The sequence below is a fragment of the Peromyscus eremicus genome, chromosome 1 (assembly GCF_949786415.1).
Source record: "Peromyscus eremicus chromosome 1, PerEre_H2_v1, whole genome shotgun sequence".
In the NCBI taxonomy this organism is placed as follows: domain Eukaryota; kingdom Metazoa; phylum Chordata; class Mammalia; order Rodentia; family Cricetidae; genus Peromyscus; species Peromyscus eremicus.
In genome coordinates this window covers 24,122,916-24,147,680 of record NC_081416.1, presented here as the reverse complement: position 1 = coordinate 24,147,680, position 24,765 = coordinate 24,122,916, and the positions used below count along the sequence as shown (strand labels likewise).

General features: G+C 44.1%; 2 protein-coding genes across 2 annotated transcripts in view; one reads left to right on the top strand and one right to left on the bottom strand.

Annotated features, from left to right (window-relative positions):
* LOC131907386 (protein FRA10AC1 homolog) overlaps positions 1 to 3,891 on the bottom strand; it is a 60,828-nt gene extending 56,937 nt beyond the window's left edge. Inside the window, exon 1 of the mRNA XM_059258569.1 lies at positions 3,840 to 3,891. The gene's annotated coding sequence lies outside the window, so the exon portion shown is untranslated. The remainder of the gene's footprint in view (positions 1 to 3,839) is intronic.
* Positions 3,892 to 12,580: 8,689 nt separating this feature from the next.
* Positions 12,581 to 24,765, top strand: part of Lgi1 (leucine rich glioma inactivated 1) — a 39,623-nt gene continuing 27,438 nt past the window's right edge. The window contains exons 1-2 of the mRNA XM_059246988.1: positions 12,581 to 13,056; positions 13,482 to 13,553. Coding sequence (XP_059102971.1) covers positions 12,842 to 13,056; positions 13,482 to 13,553 — 287 coding nt within the window. The 5' untranslated portion in view covers positions 12,581 to 12,841. The remainder of the gene's footprint in view (positions 13,057 to 13,481; positions 13,554 to 24,765) is intronic.

The following is a 24,765-nucleotide window of genomic DNA, read 5'->3' as shown; positions in this document are numbered from 1 at the left end:
CTCTTAACCACTAAGCTATCTCACTAGTCAATGAAGGTGTATCTTTCAAGGACATAGCCCCAGCAACTGCTTCCCAACCAGAACCTACTCTTGTGACCTCATTTTGACTTAATTACCTTTTTTAAACTGCTGTCTTCAAATAAAGTGTCATCAGAGGTCTTCAGTGTGTGGACTTCAGGGGACAGAGCACTTCCTTTGGTGATGGGATTCCAAGCATACAACTCTCTTGAATGCTCACCCTCATCCTGAGATGCATTTCACCGATGTGACCAGGGAGGATTGATAAGATGCCCAAAGGTAGCCAAGTAACAAGACGCTGGCCATCTTGTGGAGGTTCTGACGGGCATGCGACTGACCTCTGTGCTCTGCTCCCTTCTGTTAGCCTCTGTTGCACTCCTTACAAGGAAAGGGTCTGGGAGAACTGTTCTCCCAGGCAACAGCACCAAGACTGAGTCCCAGGCACAGCGGGAGTATTAAGAATTCTGATTGAAAGAAACAGAGAGGGGATAGAAATGAGCAGGCTGACCCAAAGTCCTGGAGATGCAGGACAGAAGACACAAAGGTGTGGGCACTGGCCTGCGGCTGGACAGAAGCCGGGACAGGGTCTGAGCAGGGGAGAGAGACTGAGGCATGCCGCTTATTTCCTCATGTACCTCTTGCCATTGATAACACCTACAAGGATCTCTGTGTTTATTTTATCCAGAGGCCCTTTCTAGGAAGAGTGTCTCTCACTCTTGTTCTTCGGGGAGCGGATTTAAAAAGAAAAAAAAAAAAGAAGAAGGAGAAAATAGCCTTAATGAGAAATTACCAGGGCTGGCAAGATGGCTCAGCTGGTAACAATGCTTGCCACCAAGCCTGATGACCTTAGCTCAGTCCCTGGGACCCAGAAGGTAGGAAGAAAGAACTGACTCCTCCCACAGACACTCTGATGTGTGTGTGCACATAGGCACATACAAATAAATAAATATATATGTCATTTTAAACGAAAAGAGATGACCAATTGCATCCTTGGGTTCAAGTCTTATTTCTGCCATTGCCAGGTTTATGAATGACCCCAGTTCTTTCCTTACTGTGAAGATGGGCACATCCTCAATGCAGACCCCGTAGAGCTGTTTTGAGAAATGAATGATGGAGTGTAGTGCATTCTGAGGTTCTCATTTTGTCATTCTTCTTGTTCTTGTGTGTCTAGAACCCCTTCACACCATCTTTGTGAGGATTGGAAAGTGAAGCACGGGCGATTGTTCCTGCTCTCTCTGGAGCAAAATGTCTGAGAGGGGACCTGTCCACTGCCACATCAGCTGACAGATGCCTACAGCTAATGGGCACAGGGAAGCCACAGCCCCTGGTGGAGCCCCTTGGATAGACTAACCGCTCCCAAGTTAGTCAGGATTCTGTGGCACTGTTGCTGCCCGCTTGATGGCCTGACCCTTCCCTACACTTTGTGTCTTCTTGTTTGATTGCTTGACTCTACATCAGGACCATGTAGGGCTTGAAGGCAGGAACTCTGTAGGCCTCTTTATGTTTGAATATCTAGTGACACACTGTGTTTCACATGGAGGACATACAATTGTTGAAAGAAGTGATGGAGGAATACAATTTGTTCATAGTTAAAAATATTAAACGGATGCAGTGTTGTATAGGTTTAATCTAAGCAGTACAACTGCAGTGAATCTTAGGCAGTGTATAAACCAACCACTCACCTGAGTCCTGAGCTATCACTAATACTTATCTAGAAGAATAACAAAAAGATCTATTTTCCTGTTAATACTAACTCGTCCTTAGAGTTCTGGCTCTTTCATTAAGATAGCCCTTCTTATATCCAACTCAACTCTGGAAAAGAGGTCTGACCTTTACCCCTGTACTGCCAGGAGAGTCCCTGGAACCCAGGCCTGAGGCTCAGTAAGTGCTGTCTTCACTGGATCTTAGCCAAAACACTGAGAAGCAAGAGGGGAGCTGGTCTTGATCTGGATCACAGACATTCAGATCTGTGCAGCTCCCAAGACTTTTTTTTCTCCAACCCTCTCCTTCCATGGTCCTTCTGACAGCTTCAGGAGGAGACTCTTATACTAGGTGAGGAGACACTGGCTAACAGGAGCACGTTAGCATAATCATAGCACTGTCTTCTGTAGATCATTTCTTTGTCACAGCAATCCTTGGAAAGCACATATTCCTTTTTTTTTTTTTTTTTTTCTTTTTTCCGAGACAGGGTTTCTCTGTGTAGCTTTGCGCCTTTCCTGGAACTCACTTGGTAGTCCAGGCTGGCCTCGAACTCACAGAGATCCACCTGGCTCTGCCTCCCGAGTGCTGAGATTAAAGGTGTGTGCCACCACCGCCCAGCCACTAACTTTTTTTTTTTTTTTTTTTTTTTTTTGTGGAAAGCACATATTCTATCCATGCCATCAGTGAGGAAACTGAGGAGATGAAAGCATGAAAATTGACCAGAGGCCAGTGGTGGGGGTGCACACCTTTAATCCCAGCACTTGAGAGGCAGAGGCAGGCCGATCTCTGTAAACTGGAGGCCAGCCTGGTCTACAGAGTGAGTTCCAGTACAACTAGAGTGGTTACACAGAGAAATCCTGTCTCGAAAAACCAAACCAAAACCAAAAAAAGACAAAAAACAAAAACAAAAACTTGACCATATGCCCAGTCGTTAGTTAAATGGAAAAGCCAAGGCCTGAGTTATAACCTTCACACTAGATGCATCTCTCAGGTGTCCCCCCAGAGCCTCGAGAGCCAGTAGGTGTCTCCTGAGAGCCTCTGGAGCCAGGAAGGGCTCACACAGATAAGAACTGTCCAAGATTTCATAGACCCCATAAATCAGGAATCACACAATGAACCATTTAGAAACTGACCGAAGTCAGAATAGAAAATCTATGTTCTTGGGTGTATCACTGCAGTTCGCCAGGATTCTGGTTCCTCATCTGGACAATGAGCACATAAGTGCCTTGTGTCCAAGGCAGGTGAAGTAGCGATCAAGACAACACATGGGAAGCACCAGCCCTGCAGGAGGCCCCGAGGTCTGGCTTTCTCCATCCTCCTGTCTCCACTACTCAGAGCAGTGAGTGGGGCACTGCCACATGTGAGGCCCAGCTATGGCCCAGAAACTGTCACAACTCACCCTTGCCCTGGACCCACAGGCCACTAATTCTATGGTCGGAGTCAGTTTTCTCATCTGCTTGCTATTTTCTGGGGTCAAATTCTTCACTTCTTGGGTCACAATTCCTACAGAAACTCGGGTAAAATAGAGGCTGCAAGTCATAGCAGCAATAGAACACACTTAGTTCTTCCAGAATGAGAGTATAAAGCGAAACGGAATGAAACAGAAGCCTTCCAAAGGCGTGAGACAAAAGACAAAAGCCTAAAACCCGACAGCACACAGTCCAAGTTGCTGAAGCTGTCACAGTCCAGTTGTATGATTTTCCACTTAATTTCACAATCTTAAACCGAAGCACAAACATGAAATTTTTACAAAAGGAAAAAGTCAAAGGACAGTTAATACTTTCTCTCGGCTGCTGAGAACTGTCTTGGGAGTGACCCAGGCGGTGTCAGGCAAAAGGACGTTTTCTGTTTCATACTTCAGGGACCCAGGCTCACTCTGGGGCAGCACCTCTGAGGGCCATGGCTCTTCCATAGCACCACAGCAAATACACTTTAGCTAATCCATTTTCACTCTGCCCGTGGTTTAGAATTATCCTTTCTTCCTTCCCAAACAACCTTCCTTTGTAGAATAGACTTCCGTCCCAGGGTAGCGCATGGGCAGAGTGCTCAGATCTGATAAAATTCAAATATGCATACATATTCCTGAGAAAATAGTAAAAGTTAAAAATCATAATTATTACCTGAGATCACTTAGTCCTGTTTACTTCTTGTTGTTTCCCTGTTGTTGTTGTTTTCTGGACAGTCTTTCGTGTAGCCTAAGCTGGACGAACTAGAAATTGATATGTAGCTCAGGCTGGCCTCAAACCCATATTCCTCCAGCTTCTGCTTCCCACAGGCCAGATTACAGACGTGGATCACCTTGTATGGGTTATCATAATTATTACTGCACACAACTTGTATGTGTTAAGAGTTTCACTGCGGCATTTCCATATGGCCTGTTCTGTTTGTTTTTGGTTCCAATTTAACGCATTTTTTGTTAAAGGCAATACACATACACAAAGTGAAAACATTTCTTCTAGACCTTGTTTTTTTAACACACTATTTTTTTTTTCTAGAGAGAGAACTTAGGAAGTCAAAGATAATAACACTGTAAAGATAGGAACATAGGCCTGAGGAAGGACAAGTCTCGGCCAGTGTCACATGGTCCCTCCACAGTTCTTACTGGATTGTTTTAGATTCTGTACGAGCAGTAAAGAGACCTAAGTACTTTTGGGACAGGATAATTCTTCATTGTGTGTGAAGGAAGGACCCAAAATCTTAGTCTCAGCATTCTCAATCCAACACAGGCAAATGGAATTTCCTAGCTAGGTGGATGGTAGAACTGTCCTCACATGTGTCCAAAGACTTCCTAGAAAGGCAGTAGTGCTCTGAATTGATACCCAAAACACAAGATGGGAATTCTAGAACCAAAACAAACAAGTCCTCACATGCCTCCCTATCCTCTGCTCCCATAGCCTTCTATAACATTCTCCTTGCTAATTAATCATTTGGTCTGTCTTGAAAGTTCCCTGAGCATCCAGGAATATCCACAAATAATGTTCAAATATTCACTAGCTTCAGGCCCATAGCAAAAAAAAAAAAAAAAAAAAAAAATAGACCTAATATTTTCAGAGCTCTAGAACATAAAGCAACTCTCTGCTCATTATTTTTCAATGTGCAAAAACCTGTTCAGCACTGCCCTCAGTTGCTAGCAGGGGCAATTTATATGGAGAACATCATTAGAGATTACTCAGCCTAAGAATTTCCTCGGAAAACCAGAGCAGAGTGTCACACAGCTCACACATGGCAGAGTCAGACCTTGGTCCATTGCCTTTCTTCTGTATCTCAGAGACAATCCCCCCATGTGCCAGGATTTCTAAGACCTAGTCCTGGCTATGCAACTAGACTAGTATACAGATCCAACACTCACCAGCCCAGGGAGGTCCTACACTCACACAGCTTTCACTTGTCCCTATGTGAGTGAGGCGAGATCATCTTTATTCCAGGAAACCACTGTGATACAAGGAGATGGTTCTGTGGAGATAGAGAGATTATATGTTCATAGACTCCAAGGTCAGTATGCTTTATTTTAAAGTCAGCTAGACATCTTGAGCATGGTGCCTAACCTTGGTGCACCTCGGTTTCCTGACTTAAAAGCTGGAGGTCAATAACCAAACCGTGTCATAATGACTAAGCAGGCTATGATTCTAAAGAATATAAAACAGTTGGGAACAATGTAAGGCAATGATATAGTTCATCACCACCACCACCACTACCACCACCATCATCATCATCACCATCATCATCATCATCATCATCATCACACTATTTGTCATCACCATGACCAATCAGCAACACTGTTTTTCCTTCTCTGGGAAGGAACCAAATCAGAGGCAAAGCAAGGGTGGTTCAACTTCTGCTGCTAGTAGGAGCTGGGAGCGGCCGTTCCCTTGAAGACCTAAGCAAGAGCTGCCATTCACTTTCTACTCAGCCTTGAAGAGGAACATGAAAACGGATAAGGTCAGAAATAAAGATCAGTGACAAAATTAAGCAAAATGTGACTTAATGTTCTTAGAGTAAATAAAAGTTCATGCTCACACTTCTCAGCTGACTTATCTTTTCTACAAAACCGTTTTACCTACTTTCCCTGGCTATTGACCATCCCCTTAAAGGAATAGAGAAGTAAGTTACATGTCCTGCCTCCAAAGAAGAATTTTTAAGCAGTCAAATTTGGTGCCTTTCTTCTCACTGGATTGGGGTGGCCTTGGAATCTAGGTGAACAAACAGTCCTCACTTCACTTTCTTCTTGTCTTTTTCTTGGAGAGCATCATCACTCCCACCGGGGTGGTCTCCGTCCTGTCTCTAATTCTATAGGGCCTGATCAGCTTTGTATTGAAGAGTAGGTAGAAAATTGTAATTAAGTATGTATTCTTTTCTGGACTCTGATGTGTTGGCATCTGGGACCAGACTGACCTGGAGGGACTGCCTTTCTCTAGCCAATCCCCAGAGGTAGAAGCTGACTTACCAAGGTGGGTGTGCCTTTTCCACACCAACCAATCAGTCCAGACTCCACCCCTGCCAAGCATTGTTCTATCAAACTCTCCCACTCCAAGCAGCATCTGCTGACCACTTTAGCCAAGTACCAGACACCCAGGAACAGCCTTATTCTGCCTCGCCTGTTTCTTCAGAAGAGGCGCTTTTTCCTTGCTCTGTCTGCCTCTTGACCAACCCTAACACCTCCTTAGGTATCAAGTTGTGCCTCCTGCTTCATGCTCCTGCGTGATCCCTTAGATTTTCTTGGGGGAACTTCTTAAAAAAACAACTAAATTATAGCTGGGCATGGTGGCGCAGAAGTAAGAAGTAAGAAGAACTCTGTGAGTTCAAGGCCAGCCTGCTCTTCATAGTGAGTTCCAGGACAGCCAGGGCCACACAGAGAAACCCTATCTCCAAACAATAACAACAACTAAATTATAACCTCTATGTGGCATGTGCATCGTGGGCTTTAAAAATTCCTCGTGTAACTCCAAAGATCAGCCAAGTTTGAGACCCACGTTGAATTTTCACAGTGCACATTTTTCCAAGCTTACAAATCTTCATGTTTCTAAATCTCCAATCTCCTCTTTTAGACACTGGAAAAGCAGACACTATTTTAATCTAGAAGCTTGCCCATTCCACTGTCTTCTGTCTCTTAGTCTACATTCATGTCATGGCACAGTCATCCTGTAGAGAGGTTGGATTTTTGTCATTGAGAAAAAATGATTTTACACAAGTCAGTTGAGAAACTTTTGGTAAAGAGGGAGTTAAGATGACAGCTAGCTCAGCTGCATGCTGGGAATTGTAGTTTCATAGCAATGCCTGAAGGTGCTGGTACTGTTGTCCTCCAAAGCAGCACACAGTATATCCCATTCCCCAGGACTCATCAGAGAGGCAGCAAGATGTCAAGGTCATCCCAGCACCCATGTTCCTAGCTGTAGGGCCCTGACCAAGCCTCTTCCCTCCTGTACTTCCTTTTCTGTGACTATAGAGTAAATAATAATCCTTTCTAGAAACAATGGGGGTGGGAATAATAATAATACCCAGCGCATGCAATCGCTGTGAGTTAGTACACGGAATGTGCATTAGAATGTCAGCTGGCATGTAATGGGCATTATATAAGCATCTGATTTCATTTCTATTACTTCTCAACTCCCCTCTGAGCCAAAGCTTTATTCTCTTGGATCAGAAGGAGTAAAACTCCACTGATTCTATTGTTAGAAGACCAAAGTTTAGCTGTCTTTGAGAAATAATCCATAGCCGTTTGTCCAAACTGTCTTCTGATCCCTTTCCTATAAAGCAGTGGAGTTGGGTGTGGTGTGACAGGTCAGAGAAAAGGCAAATGTTGGCTAGCAGATCCTGGCGCCATGGTACATACCCTGTGGCTTTGCCTGCCTGGTGCCCATTCCTCTGCCTCTAGAAGCAGCACTGAGATTTCCTTCAGAAACCATCCCTATCCCATTACACACCTCCATGGGAATGCCAGTCAAGATCCTTGCTTCTTTCCTGGCAAATGGATGATGGGCACCTGACCCTAGCTCAGCCTTCAGACCCTCTCCTCTGAGGGGATACATAAGGATAAGAACTCACTTGAGATTACCACCAAGGTCCCTAAGCTCTCACAAGTTTCTCTATCTCAAAACCTGCTTGGCCAACCCTTTCTTGAATTCTAGAGGCTCTCTATCACCATGGAAACAGGTTCCTGTTTGCTTAGGTTGGCAGAGGTGGCAACTGAGTCTGTCACTTGCTACCAAAGAGTCCTAAATGGAGTATTCCTAAATCCTCATAGAGATCTGGCCCTCCACTGGCCACCCTTCCCACCCCCACTTCCTATGTCATTCTGACAGAACCATGCCTTCATCACACACACATCCCACACCCATCGCACTTCATCTTAATATTAATAATGCAAACACAGTATTATTTTGTCCTTGTCAGTGTGGAAAATGAGGCACAGAGAAGCTAAACAGTGTGTTCCAGGTTGCAGAGCTAGTCAATATTAGAAACAATATTTCATCAGGTCCAATTTCTGCTTTCCATCAGCAAATGAAGCTTATTGGATCGTGTCCTGGCTGCTTCAGACTCCTGGGGTGGTCAGAGATCCTTAGCATATTCTGATACAGTGTTTTGGGGGTTTGCCTCCTTCCCTCTTTCTTTTCCCCTCCTCCCTTCCCCCTACTCTTTCTTTTCTCCAGTTGTAAGTCACTTATAAGAAACAAAACTCATGTCAGCAGGAGGGACTCACACACACAGGCATACTGAGTGGCATCAAAGGCATCACAAGGCAATTGTTGCCCCTATGAGAGCAATTCACTACAATTTGTTTTCAGAACGATGTACTTTCATGATTTGGTTGTACCTACCAGGTTGATTTCGTAGCTAACTACTGCATCTGACTCTCAGCTTCAAAACCCCTGATCTAGTAAGAAAGCTGCTTAAAAGGACACTGGTTTGCTTGTCCAGTGTTTGCAGAAGGAGGTAGGGCCAGGCCTGATTCTTTAAGGTTCCTAATGATTTGTTTACCACAGTTAATGTGGGGTTTCCTAGGCCACGCCAGCCTGAGGGGAAAATTGGGCTCATACCCACAGCACAGGCTGTTCCTCTCTCCTCTGTTTTCATCCGCTCTTCTAGATTGCCAGCACACTCCTGGGACCCACTTCAGTCATTCTGAGGATGGCCGGGGAATGCTGTACCCGTGCTCTTGAACCTTTTGTGGTGACCTTCTCTTTGGCTCTGCGTCTCAGCTGGGATGATTTGCCAGTTCCTCCAATGGCTGTGGGGCTTGGGTCACCAAGGCTGAGCTAGCCACTTCTGTAGAAAAGAATCCAGTGACTGGTGACACCTTCTCCTCAGCCCCGGATAAAGATGTTATTTGCCTTATATCTCGGCAACAGCCTGGTACTCAGTGCGGTTGTTCTAAGCATTCGCATACACCACCACAGTGTTTCTAACTAGAGGAGACCCCTTGGTACAGGGATCTCAGAACAGAGTCCTCTTACCTTCTTCGGCTCACACGTGCTCAAGAACATGGGTTAAGAAGAACCCTCACCCTCTCTCTCTGTAACCTTCTCTTTCTCAAGCTCTGGACCATGTCTAGGTCAACTATTAGGTTGCTCTCATCAGACTGGTGGGTTCTTTTTTGGTTCATTTGGTTCATTTTCATTCCTTCAGAACCTGCCAGAACCCACCATCTAAGAGAAGTGTCAGCTTCCTAGAGGGGCTATAACCATCAACTGACCTCATATTTATGTGGAAACTTTGCTTCCCAAGTACTGGGAGTCACATGATTAGAAGTTACATCATGTTTTGGTGATGATGATGATGATGATGAATCTTTCTTATGTATCAGATCAACACCTAGCATTTAGATACGTGACCTTATTCAGTTCTCTCAGTTAACTCTCTGTGCTATGCTATGCTTGTCCCGTCACCAAGGAGAAAACTGTGACTTAAGAAGTGAAGTAGATCCACGGTCACACTACTGTCAAGTTGCAGAACCAGACTTAGTTTCTTCTCAGTTGCTCCTCTGCAGCTCCGACTGGGCTCTGAGCCTGTTACAACTGGGCCTTCCAGCTGCCCTGGGCCTCCCACCAGCTCTGCCTTCGTCTTCTCTAGGCCCCTCTCCCAAAGGCCACCCCAGTCCACAGGTAAGTTGCCAATCTTATCCAGCACTGCGTTTCCGCTTCTTACATCCGCTCTGCACTCTCCGGGGGGGTCTTCCCCCAAAAGGTAGGATGGGGGGCATCGCCAGCAGTATGCTCTCTTGTCTGGCCTCAAGTCTCTCAAGATTTCCTAAGCCCTTCCTCAGATTCATTTCTGGAGCTTATTCCCAGAAAGGCTGGGAAGCATCCTGCATGGCATGGTTTAAACTGTGCCTGATCTTGGTGGGCGTTTTAATTCAATAAGGAATTCAAGTCTGGGCTTTAAATGCCATACAAAAAGAAAAAGTTACTGTCTTTTCAAAACGCCCATTGTAAATTGTCCTTAGTCCCCCCCCAATTCTCCCCCCCCAGCCCAGTGATTTTTTTTTTTCTCTGCTTGAACTGACAAACTGAGCTGAGCAGCTGCAAGCCAATGGTAGGGATATAGTTTCTCTCTCATTCATCATCCTTCTGGCTTTACCACACCAAAAAAGAAAGACCGTGTGGCTGTCTAGAAGCCCCAAGCCAAGGGCTTGTCAGTCTTGATAATCGGTTGTGTCTGAGAGCGCATCCTAGAGAGCAAATATCCTGTTTGACTACATTGATTGTTTGAATCAAATATTTGCCACTCTTTCGCCCCATGCAGGGTAGTGGCTCTGTCGGTAGGTATCTGTATGGTGGCTCAGTACCTCAGTGTTCCCACCAATATTCGAGGAGTTCCATCCAAGATCCAAGGTCTCTGAAATTTTTTGAGAGCATTGTTTTGTAATTACAAAATTTATTAGAAAGTAGAGAATTAAGAGAGCAGCTATTTGAATAAAATGAGCCTGCATAAGATTTTCACAGTGTAATCACATTACAGACAGAGATCCCATCATGCACTTGCAGAAGAATTCAATTAACAAAAAAAATTCAACTTGTGGCCAACTTTTAAGTGACACATTTACTGTTTAATTGAGGCTTGCCCACAGGTTTGGGTTTCTAAGAACAGTCTTTTGTATTCTTTTCCACACAGTCTATTTTAAAGTCAGACTTCTCTGAGATGGTCTTTTTGAAACATGCACCAGAAAAAAAAAAATTACTGCTTAAAACTGCCTAAGCATCCTCTGGCTGTTCAGAGCGCCCCAGGCTCTGTGCATGCCGTCCCCTCCTCCCTCCTGTCTTTGGAGCTCAGCTCATTTGTTGTTTCTTCAGGAAACTGTGCCCTGACTTCTTTGACCAATGCAATCCCTTTTATTCTAACACTCTTTGAAGTGCTATATTTGAAGGTGAGTATATGGTTACTGTGATTACACCATGCATTCTGATGTTGCTCCTACAGGCACGCTGGACGTCCGCCACGTGCATGGTGAATGGTTTTGTAATGGAAGTTTTCTACTTCCGTGGAGCTTCCGATCCTCTGGAATCATCATCACCATCATCTTCACCATCATGCCAACAATGCAATAAGAGACTGAGCCATCACCCTCTTCTCACAAAGCCAATAGAGTTAAAGGAGCAATTGAGCCCAGGGTTGTGGCACTTACCTGTAAGCCCACAACTTTGGAGGCAGAGACAGATGAGAGGAAGTTCAAAACCAGCACAGACTACAAACAAAAGGAGTGCTTGGAGCTAGCCTAGGCTCAGCTACAAGATGGACGAGAACGGCAATGCATGGACCTTTGGTAAGGATGGGTTTGTTTCACAATGGTACAGGCACACAAACAATCCTTTTCATATGTTCGATTTAAGAAGCAAGAAGAGGACGAAGGGCCATGCCTGACATACTAGGTGGCTGTGCCACCTTGAGGGATGGCTGCCACCAGCGTGGTAAAGACCTTCTTTTCTACTATCCTAAGGATCTATTCACCCCCTTGGACTGGACAACCCCACATCAAGGCCAGGTCATCTTGATCTTGCCATTAAACAAATTTCCTTTTCCGAGGGACTGTCCTCTTTCCTATGATACATGGCAATAAAAGCCTGTGGTTTTTATTTGATTCTCACAGTGGTGACAAGACTATCTATCCTATCATCCCCATTCTAGATGTGATAGCTCTCCTGTCTGTAAAATCAGCTGGTTTCCAAATGACCTGAGATCTCAAAGCCTGGTGTCCTGCTTACTCCAGCATTTAGCCCACTTTATCACAGCCTGCTGGGTGAGTCAGGCCCTTTTTCAAAGCCCCTGGAAGCTGGAGTTGGCTGCCTCCTGCTGGCAGGTAGTTCAGTCCAGCCTTTTGGAATGTACTCTGCCTAAGGGCGAGAGCAAGAAGGGAGGAGAGTGGATTATACACAGAGACGGTTTACAATTCTGTCACCTCCCTCACCGTGGAAGGAGAAGTGGGCTGTGCATGGTGGTGGGGGATTATGAAAATACAATAATTCACAATAGTGATAAGTGTCAGAAAAGTGTTCACTCACATGCATTCTCCATGTGTTCAGGTTTATCTTTCAAACAGTGGCATCAACCAGGTGGACTCTGCAAGGCATAGCACAGCTTTAGCTGCAGACAGAGTTTCATTTAACTTCATGTTCCCAGCCAAGACTGGCCCCCAGGCTAGTTTTTCTTACTAGGTTGTTTGCTACATGAAAAGCAAATTCCCAGAGGTTCCCGAGATTGCCCACATCCTATGCTGAGATGACTGCTCCACCGCCCGCCCACCCACCCACTAATAAGACATAATGCCGTCCTATTTTTGGTAACAATTAAAGGGCCTCCCGGTGAAAGCAGAAAGCTGTTTATTTTCTGTTACATCACTTCGCTTGCCTTCGAAGACTGGTCTGTGCTCACTGTTTTCTGTGATGTGAGTCGGCTCTCTTCCTCCAGCAGTTGGCTCGCTCCCATCTCACAGCACCTCACAGGTCTCTTCCCCCGAGCAGTGCACTGCCTGAGCGAGGAACAGCTCACGAAGCAGCCTGAGGTCCCTGTTTTGAAAAAGCAGATACAGAGGCAGCGGAGGGTGGACTCCTGTGTGACCTGTTCAGAGCAAGACAATCAGCAGCTGAATTCCAGAAGCCCTGTTCATGTGTGGGGATATTTTCTCGACTACATGGAATCAGAAAGAAGCAGAAGGATGGGAAATGCCTGCATCCCCCTGAAAAGAATTGCCTGTTTCCTATGCCTCTTTTCCGTGGTTTTGCTGACTGAGGGGAAGAAACCAGCGAAGCCAAAATGCCCTGCCGTGTGTACTTGTACCAAAGATAACGCTCTCTGTGAGAATGCCAGATCCATTCCACGCACCGTTCCTCCTGATGTTATCTCACTGTAAGGCCCGTAAGCATTTTGATATCTAATTTACAATTTAAAAAATTCCAGCTGGTGGATTTGGGGGTTTGTATGTATTCTGAGAGGGGCATGGAGCAAGAGAGAGAGAGGGAGGGAGATTCCTCCTGCATGCTTGGCCATTTGTCAGCACTAACATTTTGCTGTATTTGAAATTTGTGATTTCAGTAAGCTGCTACTGACCATGCTTAGCTAGCCCCGACCCTGGACATTATTCTGTGGTACCTGGAACAGCTCGTCTCTCTCTTGCTTCATCGGGGAAGGGACAGAATCATACTTTATAAGATAGTGTGGAAATAGCAACTGTTATGGTAAATCAGATTAACATGAGGTCTGTTCTCTGTGTGTGTGTCTCTTTGTGTGTGTGTCTGTTTGTTTTCGTGTGTGTGTGTTTTGTTTTCTTTCAGATCCTTTGTGAGATCTGGTTTTACTGAAATCTCAGAAGGGAGTTTTTTATTCACACCATCGCTGCAGCTCTTGTGAGAAATATTTATATCATGACTATTTTTAATATGGCATATATTTAGATAAGCCTTCTCGTAAAATAAGCTTAATATCATTTCTGTTGAATGTGATGATGTTTCTGAAAAGAGTGAGAATATCGGTAAGGTGGGAGGTAGATGGGATTGTTTGTAACTTCACACCCACAATGCAGGTTGATCCTTGCGTGGGTAAATTCACTAGCCTGCGGTGCTGTCCACTTTCATGGCTGTTTATGAAGTTGTTGGGGATGTCGCAATAAGAATACCAATTTTGATGATCTTACTTTCATTTTTAACTTGGGAACTTTGGTGATTTTGCGCTGGAGTTCTTGGATCTGTCAATGCAGAGCCCAGCATAACATATGCGCTCAAGATGTTGTCTCTTGGGGATCTGGGGCAGGCTGCTCCTCTGTATGATTTACCATGTGGGGAGAAAGGGAAGGGAAAAAAAAAACACCCTTGGTTCTTTCTAGGTAATTCCTTAAAATACCAATTCTCAGGAGCCTGCTTGCTAATCTCATCTAATTTATAACTGGTCTCCTCACAGTGAGGGAATGATGATATTAATACACCAAATACTCCATGCTCTGTGTTTTGAGTTGGCCACAAGGGAACCACATATTCAGCCCATGCCTGAAAATATTCAAAAATAGCACTGGACTAGGAAATCAGATCTCTTCACAGGCATAATGAAATATGTATAATTTGTTCTGATGTGAAATGTTTGGCAATGGGAATCTGGTTCTTAATGGGGTATCATATGAGGGTCAAGGGATCTTCCATGATGCAGAATCAATCTTGGGTTGGCAGGTAGACACTTTCAAGGCAGATACAAATCAGCTGTCAATATACTGTATTTAAGTTATCTTAACTGTGTAATTAAGATCTGAGTTTTTATTTATTTGCTTTCTAGATTTATATGTGTTTCCTTGCTTAGCCATTTTGTTGAGATGATTTAATGCATAGGCAAACAGTGTGAATTTGAAATTGGAGAATCCTGTGTTCCAATCTCATGCCACTAATCTTGCCCTACCACTCACTGAACTTTCTCATGCAGCCTTGTGCAGACTGAATGCCCCCTCCCCTCAGTTTTATTAGCTACAACATGGAGTTATCAGACATATTTTGAAGTGCCGTCATCAGAGAGATATTTAAGTATATAAAACTTTTTTTTTTTTTTTTTTAAGAAAGGGTCTCACGTAATTCATGCCGACTTTGACCTCACCATACAGTCCATCAGGCCTTCAACTTGTGCTGTGCCTCCCTTTGCCTTCCCCTGCCAGGATCAAAGGTGTGAACCACCACAGGCAGCTTTAGATCAAGCTCAAGATGGGACACATTGGATGTGGCAGTCTTACATGTTTTATAAGTGCTATAGCTTTAAATTTTTACATCAAGATAAAAATGCTAAAAGTTACTTAATATATTGTGTGGTCTACAGGAATTCCCCAAACTGGTTTGACTGTTTTATTACATTTGTAAACTTGATTGGGTGTTTTGACATTATATAACAGGGCTTGTTAATGTCCTTCCCCTCGCTAATGCCTTTGAGTGATTGCCAGTTAAGTACAGAACACCTCAGGGTTTATCTGTTTGATTAAAGGAAGTGTTAACATGTCAAAAAAAAATTTTTTAAGACAGTTTTTTTTTTTTTAAATAGAGAGTAGGGCAATGTCTATAAGTCTGTGCTCATCCTGAGAAAGTCATCAGCTCTATTTATGCTGTTTATTGGTCATGTAAATAAATGACTTATTTAAAATGCCTTTTAAATTTTTAAAAATTTATTTTTTTAATTACTTTTTTGTTTATTCATTTATTTATTTATTTTAATTTAATGTGCTAAGGAACCTGCCTCTTCCTGGGATAGTCCAATAGATCAGTCCTTAAATCTCAAGCATTCTCGGTCACCCCAGTCTGTGTCAGGCTGACACTGGGTGGACATTAGCTGGACACCGATAGCCTGGACTGTGTTCTACTTTGTTTTCATCGGGTGGACCCAGGCACACTGAGCGCAGATGCTGGTCAGTGTCACGGGAATAGTTACTGGCTGCTGCAGGGTAATGTGATTTCATCTATTTAGAGTCACAGAGGAAAGCCAAGGGGCTGGCTTTATACAGCCCACACTGAGTGTGTGCCGTGCCCCTCTGTCCAATGCTCCAAGTTCCTATGGAACATTCCAGCTTTTATTTATAAAAGCAGTTCAGGTTCCAGAAATAACAAAGGAGCTGGTTGTTCTGTCCTGTATGTCCTCAGTTACCTCATTTTAGCTGACCTCAGCAGGATAGAGTTGGCCACACTGACCTTATGCAAAACCATCAAGGGTCAAAGTTTGTCCATAGGCTCCAGGACCCTGTTTCTAAGGACTGTTTCCCACGCAGCCTGCTCATTGTCTCTCCAAGAAAGGGCCAAAAGGTATCACTTTCACTGAGTAAGGAAATAAATGGCTCTGGCATGCCATGATTGCAGACAGAGGTGTCCTGTGGACAGGCTGCCCTGTGCCCTGAGAACCCTATCTGCTACCAACCTGCCATTGGAACAGGAAGACCAAAAGGCCACCAGCGTCACATGGGGTTGGCAATGAATTCTAGACTATGGATTTATAGATTCATCATATGTCTATGAAGAAAAATTTAGAATCAATTCTGCTTGATGTTTGTTGGAAGCAATTGGTTTCTTTGTTGTTTGAATAGAATAAGAAATATATGGTGCCAGGTAGGTGTGGTGGTGCACCCCTTCAATTCTAGTAGTACTTGAGAGGGCTGAAATGGAATTTAGAGTTTGAAACCATCCTGGATACACAGTGAGACCCTGTAAAAAAAAAGGGGGGGGGTCTATGATGGGGTGTTCCATTCCTAGCACTCACTATAATAGTCTAATATTGTGCTCATGGTCCCAAATGCTTCTTCATACCTCCCATAAGACGAGAAGTTCTTTTTAAAATGTCAGCCTCAGGTGCTTAGAGAAACAAATGGAGTACCCCCAAATTACATGTAGTATTTGGGGAGATACGCTGGTAAGCTGTGGCTGACTGTGCAGTAGGCTGTGCTAGAGAACAAGAAAATAAAACCCACACTCTGCTAGAGAAGAGAGAAAAATTAAAATGATCCAATAAAAATTTATCGGATCAGTTGTACAAAACATTCTTTTTAAATATCCTTTCTGGGGAAAAGAAAGTTCCCAAGCAAATGTCATTTTCTTCATGTTTTTCACAGGGCCAATTTTGAAACATAACCAATGAGCATGATTATGCATTCCCGGTTGCTCTCAGTGCTGGAGTGGTACTTTTAGTGAATGCAATTTGGAGAAATGTGTTTTCACACATTACAGCCCTGTTCCTTCCCAGCTACAGACTGAAATCCCCAGTGATGCTGGCTCATGATGGGAGACTCAGCCTGAACAGAATAAAATGTGGCCACATTGCCATTTGTTCATGCCATTTTAATGAATTAAGGCCCTTCAAGTCCTGAGACACTCCTATTTTCTGGCAAGGAATTCCAGAAATACAAAACAACAACAACAAAAAACTATATAAATTCAATAAGGCCAGAAAAAAAAATCCAATTTTTTTTTTTCCCCAATGAGATTTGGTCTTGGGTGAAACACACAATTTACCTTCATATAGAGAAAATAGCATTTCTATTTTTTAAAATTTTTTAAAAATTTAACAAAATTGATGCACAGTTGACACATACATATATAGTCCATAAGAAATCAAAAACTCCAAATAGAAAAGCAAATATCATGAACCAGAAAGAAGCCTGTTCTCACCAAGGTGCTTGATTAGGACCTTCAGGGTTTGATTTGTCCAGAGGCAAATATCCATGGGGGTTGTTGCCCTTTGACGGCACTGGGTTCTCTACTAATAAGGGCAAATGTGGCAATGCCCAGCGAATACTCCAGCTAGACCAGTCAGCTTCAAGAGTGTGTCGACACTTTCTTAGCTGGTTGTAGGTAGGTATGTCTTGGTTTGTGTCCAGCAGATACCATGGAGGCAGCTTTGTCCATGAAGCTCCCACCCCCACCCCCAAATTTCCCTTTCCCCCTAAAATCTATAGGTATGTAAGTTCTGATTTCTTTAGCTTTTTGACTTTTTTTTTTTTTTTTTTGAGAGAGTGTCTTATGTACTCCAGGCACTTTAATCTAGCAAGGATGACCTCGAATTTCTAATCACCCTGCCTCCACTTCTCAAGTGCTGGGATTAAAGGCACCTGCCACCACACCTGGTCACCACACTCTTGTTCTGCTGGGCATCAAACCTAGGGCTTCACGAATGCTTTCAAAGCATTCTGAGAACTAAACCACACACACACACACACCCCAGCCCAGTTAGCTGATTTTCCTGTCTGTGCAAACCACTTTTGTAGGAGGAGTGTTTTCGCTGAAAGCACGTTTTACTCTTCCAGTTATTCAGACCAGAAGCCCGAGGGTGGCCTGCCCCTCATCCCTTGATGCCCACTTTCACCTGGGAAGTCCCCTTCCGAGCAAACTGAGCACCTGCCCCTTCCTCTTCACCCAGGCCCTTTCCTGCCCAAGAGACTTCCAGGCTTCTGCAGCACTGCCCCGCCCCCAGCTTTCGGTTAGAGCCCTCTCCATTAGTGTTACCTTCTTTGAAACAATAGCTCTCTTTGTGCCACCCAAGTGCTTGGAAGCTTTTAATGGTTCCCAGGAAAGGAGAAAAATCAGAGTGCCAGAGCGGGTGTTAATAGCACTTGGCTCTTTCCTGCTGTCCTGGACTGTCAATCACAACACTGATCCTAGCCTCTCCCTCCCCACAGACACCAGGGACAACCCTGTGAGGATGAGGTGTCTGGGTTTTAACCTGGTTTCTCATGTTCTGGATGCCTCTAGTACTGACTGAAGTTTGATAATTCTTTGTGCTTATATCTGGTCCTTGACTGGCATACAGGGTCAGCAGTGAGCCATGCTTAGGGAAGAGCCTTGGGACTATAAAAGGCCAAACTGTGCTTCCTAGGTATTCGTCCATGCCAATCCCCATAGCCACAGACTTCTAGTAAAGCGTTTTGGTTTTGCACGTTGGTCATGTTTTCAGCCTTTCTAAAGTTTGATATACCCCAAGTTCGCGTAAATTAGTGGGGTAGAGTACTGGAAAATGGTAGATCACTGAAAAGTGGCCTAACAACCCCCTCACACACTACAAATGCAGAGAGATACTCGAAGTTCTTCCCAAGAGATTGCCAGCACTTCCGAGGCAAAGCATCCAGCCTGTCTGAGGCCCACTTTACCTTTACCTTCTGTTTCCCACTTTGCTTCACCTTTGGCCTCCTGGGTTCTTAGTCTGACTGCAGGTGCCAACGTGTCTCTCTTCTGTGAAGGAAAAACAGTCCATTCACCTTGTCCAGTGGAACACCCGAACGGAACCAACAGAGAAGCATTATTAAGACCAGAAAATCATGAATACATGATTTCCTTGTTTATCTGTGCTTGCTTGGTTAGAAATCAGTGTTCATTGGGGACCAAGGGAGGGAAAACAATAAGTACGTATTGTGTACTTGTAAGCAGTAATGAGACTAGAGCGGCAGATTTCCACTGTACTAAATGAGTTCGGGGATCCTACTGGACAGCAGGTACCATGTTGGATTTTGTGAGGGACACAAAAGTGATGGGCATGCAAAGTCACCCTGATCATCTGTGATCAGAATGATGTTCAGCATTGGTGGTGACGGTGACGCCAGCTGGTGGTGACGATAACACGGGCAGCCGAATCGTGGCGCTGTGAAGTCACCTATGCTTTCCTGGTGAGCTGGCAATGGGACAAGCATTGGTAGCTTTGTGGTCAGACACTCTTGAGTACCAGTCCCCTCTCTGATGCTTACTAGTTGTTCAGTTTGGTAAACTGAACCAAGCTTTGACACCTATGGGTATGAAATGGGTAATAGGCAATGGAACCTACTGCATTGGCTAGCAGTAAGGATTAAAACATATGAATGACACTGTTCCTTTAAGTCAGTGAAAACTGACTTTATGACAGTGGCTGATTTCTTTTCTCTTTTTGAACCTATCTTAGCATCACACTTCTATCTGACTGTATCATCTGAGCTTGTCTAGACCCCCAGCTTTAAGGTTCTATGCACAGGTCTCTCTAAGGACCTGCTAAGAAATCTTGCCTTCAGTTTTTTTTTCATAGGAAATATACATTATTTGCCTATAAAAAAAAAAAGTCTAACCCTCTCACTTTTTCCTCATGCATAATAAACAGAACCGCAGTTTGTAAAACATGTCTGATTTTGCTTAAAATCATGAACCTGAGTCAATCTTCAGATGAGTGGCCCTATGTTAGGATGCAAACAGGTCTAAACTAAGATTTAGGACATAGGAGTCTAAAATTCAGTTTGGCCATAAATAGACTGTGTAACATCGGGTGGGGCACAAAATGTTGCTGGGCCTCAGCTTTTATAAGCATAAAACACCAAAGGAAGAGTAAGTTGTGGCTTTAAAACCCAAATGCTAGTTGGAGCAGTGAGATAAATAAAGAAATCAGTTGGGTATGAGACAATAGAAAGTAGTAGTGACAGGCAACCCGGAGAAGATATGACTTACTTAAAAGTAACATCCTTGTCTCTCGCTGATTATTGCTAATGGCAATGTGGTGCACAAGCACGTGGCCATGATCCCCCTCACCTCTAGGGGAAAGCAGAGACCTGGAAGCAGACTTTAAACAGGATAAAGACAAAAGGAAGCATGAGTTGGCATTTGAGGACCTTCACACTAATACTTAAGGCTTCATTTAATCTTAAAAGTCTATTCAATTCTGTGGGGCTGAAGAGATGGCTCAGTGGTTAAGGGAACTTGCTCATGCAGAAGACCCAGGCTTAGTTACCAGCACCCATATGGTTGTTCACAACCACCTATAACTCCAGTTCCAAGGGATCTAACACCTTCTTCTGTCCTCTGTGGACAATGCGCACACATTGTGGACCTACATACTCTCTCTCTCACACACACATAAAAATAAATACATCTAATAAAAATAAAAATTTAAAAATGTATTTTTTAAAATCTATTATATTCTAATCTACAAACACTTTACAATAACATAGAAAATCACTTTGCTAAAGAAACAGATAAAAATTATGTCAGTTCTCACAAATCAGCAAATTAGATTGGTAATTAAAAGAACCCATGATATAGAATTGGCTTTATAGTTATTGTTAAAAATACTAATGTATTGATTTCATGACACCCTGGGTTCAGTCCCCAGTATCTCTACCAAAAACAAACCAAAACAAATAACATAGTTCCCAATCCCCTAAATAGTGAAATGGGGCCTGACTGGGCCTTCTGTATATATGGCGGCTGAAAAGAACTAGTATTTTAGTATCACTCTCATAGGTCTAAGATCAAAAAGGAATTCTGGATCCACTTACATAGCAAGATGGTGGGTGTTTGCCTATGTAAAGCGCAATTGAAAAGCAATGAACTGGGGCTGTGGAGATGGCTCGGTCTATGAATTGCTTGCCACTCAAGCATGAAGCCCTGAGTTCAAGGCCCAGCACCTGGTAAAAGTTCCGGGCATGGTGGCTCATATCTGTGTTGGGAAGGAAGAGATGCGGGGGTAGGGATCCTTGGAGTTTGCTGGCCAGCTAATCTTTTTGAATTAGTGAGTCCCATACTCAGTGTGAAACCCTGTCTCAAAAAGCAAAGGAGGGAAGCAATAGAGGAAGACATCTACTATCAACCTCTGGCCTGTACAGGCATGTGCATGTGTGCGCACACACTCATGGACACACACATATACTCATGGACACACACATACATTCACTCATGGACACATACATACACACACTCATGCACACACACATACATACACTTATGTACACACACATGCACTCACACACACATACACACATGTACACACACATACACACACACTTTTTGGGGAAAAAATCAAATGAACCTCTAAAACACAGAAGCTAAAATGTGTAAGTACAAATAAGTCAAAGAATTCCTCATGAAAAGCCATGGATTCATCCCATGCTTCCACAGCTAAGTATCTGTATTCTTCTTTAAGACACCTCACTGAAGGTTTACAAGCCACAGAATAAAACCAGTCAAGTTTTGGCTAGAGGCATTGGTTACTTTTACGTTGCCTGGTGCTGCTCACTCTCTATATTTCAATTTGTATCTATCATCATGGCCTTCCAAAGTGCAGAGAATTCTCTCCAGAGGAAGTACTGAGTCCAGAGGAAGTACTGAGTCCAGAGGAAGTGCTGAGTGCAGGTAGCCCCCTCACTGTTGAATCCTAAGAAGCAGCAGAGGTGGAGTTGGAACCTTCGCCCTTACTGTTAACCACTTCTGTTTACTTCCTTCTGACACGAGATTATTCTCGGGCGAGTTTGACTTTGCGGAGTTTTGTTCCCCAAATCAAGTCCCTCTCAAAGGGTCAACCTTTGCCATTAACAAGGTTATTCGGGGGAAATGTGCCCCGATTCCTGGGGACAATGACTGAAAAGGAGTTCCAAACGCTCTCTGAAAGGGGCGGCATGGCTGGCAAGGACTTCCTAGTCTCCCTAGGTTTCGGCCCTCATTTGTATGTGTAAGCGCGGGCCTCCCTGATTGAAAGCAGAGACAGATAGGTTGACAGAAAAAGAAATAAACTAGTGAAAGAAAAGGGCCTTCTTTCCTTCAGAGTTCCATCACAGAGCAGTGTTCTCTAAACCTGTGTCCAGGGGAACAGTCATTCTGCAGGAATAGAGTCGGGGGCGCAAATGAGGACAACGCATGCTCCATCCCTGATTGGCTGCTCGCGGCGCACCTTGGCATAGAAAAGGCTCTGTGGTTAAAGCGGCTCCAGTCTTCTCAGTCTCCCCTAGAACACGAGTTCTATGGGACATCTTTCGGAATGTCCACACAGAAAACTCAGCTATCAGCTGACTTACTTATACATCACTTTGTTCTAAAGAGACCTGGTGGCAAAGCATGGACAGCTCACATCTACTACGCTAAAGGAGAAATGAAGGCGTCCACTCCAGAAAGGGATGACTCAAAATAGCTTTGTTAGAGTCGTGCCTCACCACCAGGCTATCCACCTGGTCAAGCAGCTTGGTGTATGTCTGTCTTTTCCTTAGGGACCTCCAAATAGATGATCCTCTCCCAGGAAGTGGATAATGATTTGCAGCTCAGTCGTCAAGTGAAAGGCACCAGAGCTTGGATGTGCTCTCACTGTCTTTTTATTTTATTTTTTTTAAACTGAAGTGAGTTTTCTCATTATCATTTATTTTGTGGCTGAACCAGCTCTGGCCTGGACACAGTTCCATGAGATACTCAGTTTGTATAGATTTCAGTGATTGACAGGTCCTGCTACCAATTAGATTGGGAACCTGCATGTTTAATAGAGACTTGAAGAGTCTCTCTATTTAAGGGAAGAAAGGACTTGCAGAGCTAAAAACCCTGATTAATTTCTTCAACCCACTCTTCTAAACTTAGCTACCATTTCTTCTGCATGAGACCTCTCAGTACCTGGAGGGTCTTGGGTCAGAACGCAAGGGAATGCAGCCTGGGAAATATTGGTCAGCTGTTCTGGTTTGTGGCTGCTGGGCAGAGCTGGTGGGACCAAGGTGAGGAAGCTTGCTGTGCTCATGGACATTAACCAGTCACAGTGGGACCATCATTCAGGAGTCCAGAATTGGACCTAGATCACTTACGAGCTTCAAATTATTTTACCCCCTTCACCTCAGTTTTCTTTACGTTTTAAGTGGAGACTATAAAACCAACATTGCAGCATGCATTTGAGGATAAAAGAGAGGTCAAGCTGCTGAAGACAAGGCCTGGCACAGATCCGGCTTTAGATAAAATTTAAGTCACTTCTTGGTGTTCCTGGGAGATAGATGATGATGTCATCCAAGCACACAGAGCGGGAGCCGTTGGCTAGCTGTGCCAGTTTCTAGAAAGAAAGCATATGGGTTATCCTGAGAGGAGAGTTAATGAACTATATCATAAAGGGGTGGGCCTGTGCCCAGAGAACTCTTACAGATTTGTAATCTATATTCTAATCCTGGCCCTCCAGTGGGAAAAAAAATAAGACACCTTGGTCACATTGCCTAACATTTGCCAGTGGAATTAGATTTCATGACTCTAGAGCACACACACACACACACACACACACACACACACACACACTCTTGGTTATATGAAGCCAAATTAAGGTTCTTTGCAACCAATCCTTATTGGAAAGGTGGCAGACTGAGGGATCAGCTGAATTACATTGAAAATCTTTTTCAAGGAGGAGAGTCAAAAATAACTGTCAGATAATGTGCTCTTCAGCATTGCTTCCCACGCCAGAGCCTCTCTGTCTTAAGAGCATATTTTAAAATATTCAAATGTGAATTATTCACATGGCACATGCACTCAGAACATGGGCGCTTAGCTGATGTGAATCACCAGCCTATTGTTAATTATTCTTGAGCCAGTCCTAGTCTTTTGGTTCATGAACATTACCAGCAACCAGAGAGTCTGGATTGGCTAAGCAAGGCTCCAAACACTTTGACAAGTCCCTCCAGTGGTGCTGCCACATCCTCCAACAGCTGTAATGTATGCAGTTTGGTCTCCTTGATGTGTACATAGCACACATATGCCTAGACGCACAGGAACCTGGATATGTACGCACAGGAACCTGGATATGTACTATGTGTTTTCACACACTGCCCACAGACGCGTGACAGCCTGGACCATACCCATTAGTCTTATCTGGCAGGGATGACTTCCCTGAAACTGAGTTCCTCCCATCTCTGTTTTCTTTGTGTGGATACTCCCTGGCAGAAGCACCGGAGACATGCTCATCTACATTCTCTCACGGGATTCTGTAGGCTCATCCGGGGAATCCTTTTGTTATTATAATCCCCATTTTAACAGCGAGTGAACACGTTCACCTACTTAATGTGTTAACATACAGTAGTAAGTGGCAGATACACGCTTTGAAGCCTGATTCTGTATTCCGTATCCCATCGGTGCAGTCTCCAGGTGACAACCAGCTGCCACTGCTGGCCCTTTTCTTCTTCATCCTTTATAGGAGAAGGGTTGTGAGGAAAAAGAATTTTCTCAACCATCCCTCCTCTGTTGCCAGGAGAACCTGCTCTAGATGAAAGAATGGAGGCGGGCCTTTCATGGGCCACTGGCAATTCTCATGGCAGTCAAGACGTTTAGGTGGTACAGAGGGGCTGAGTGAATATCATTAGGGCCAGGGGTCCTGGGA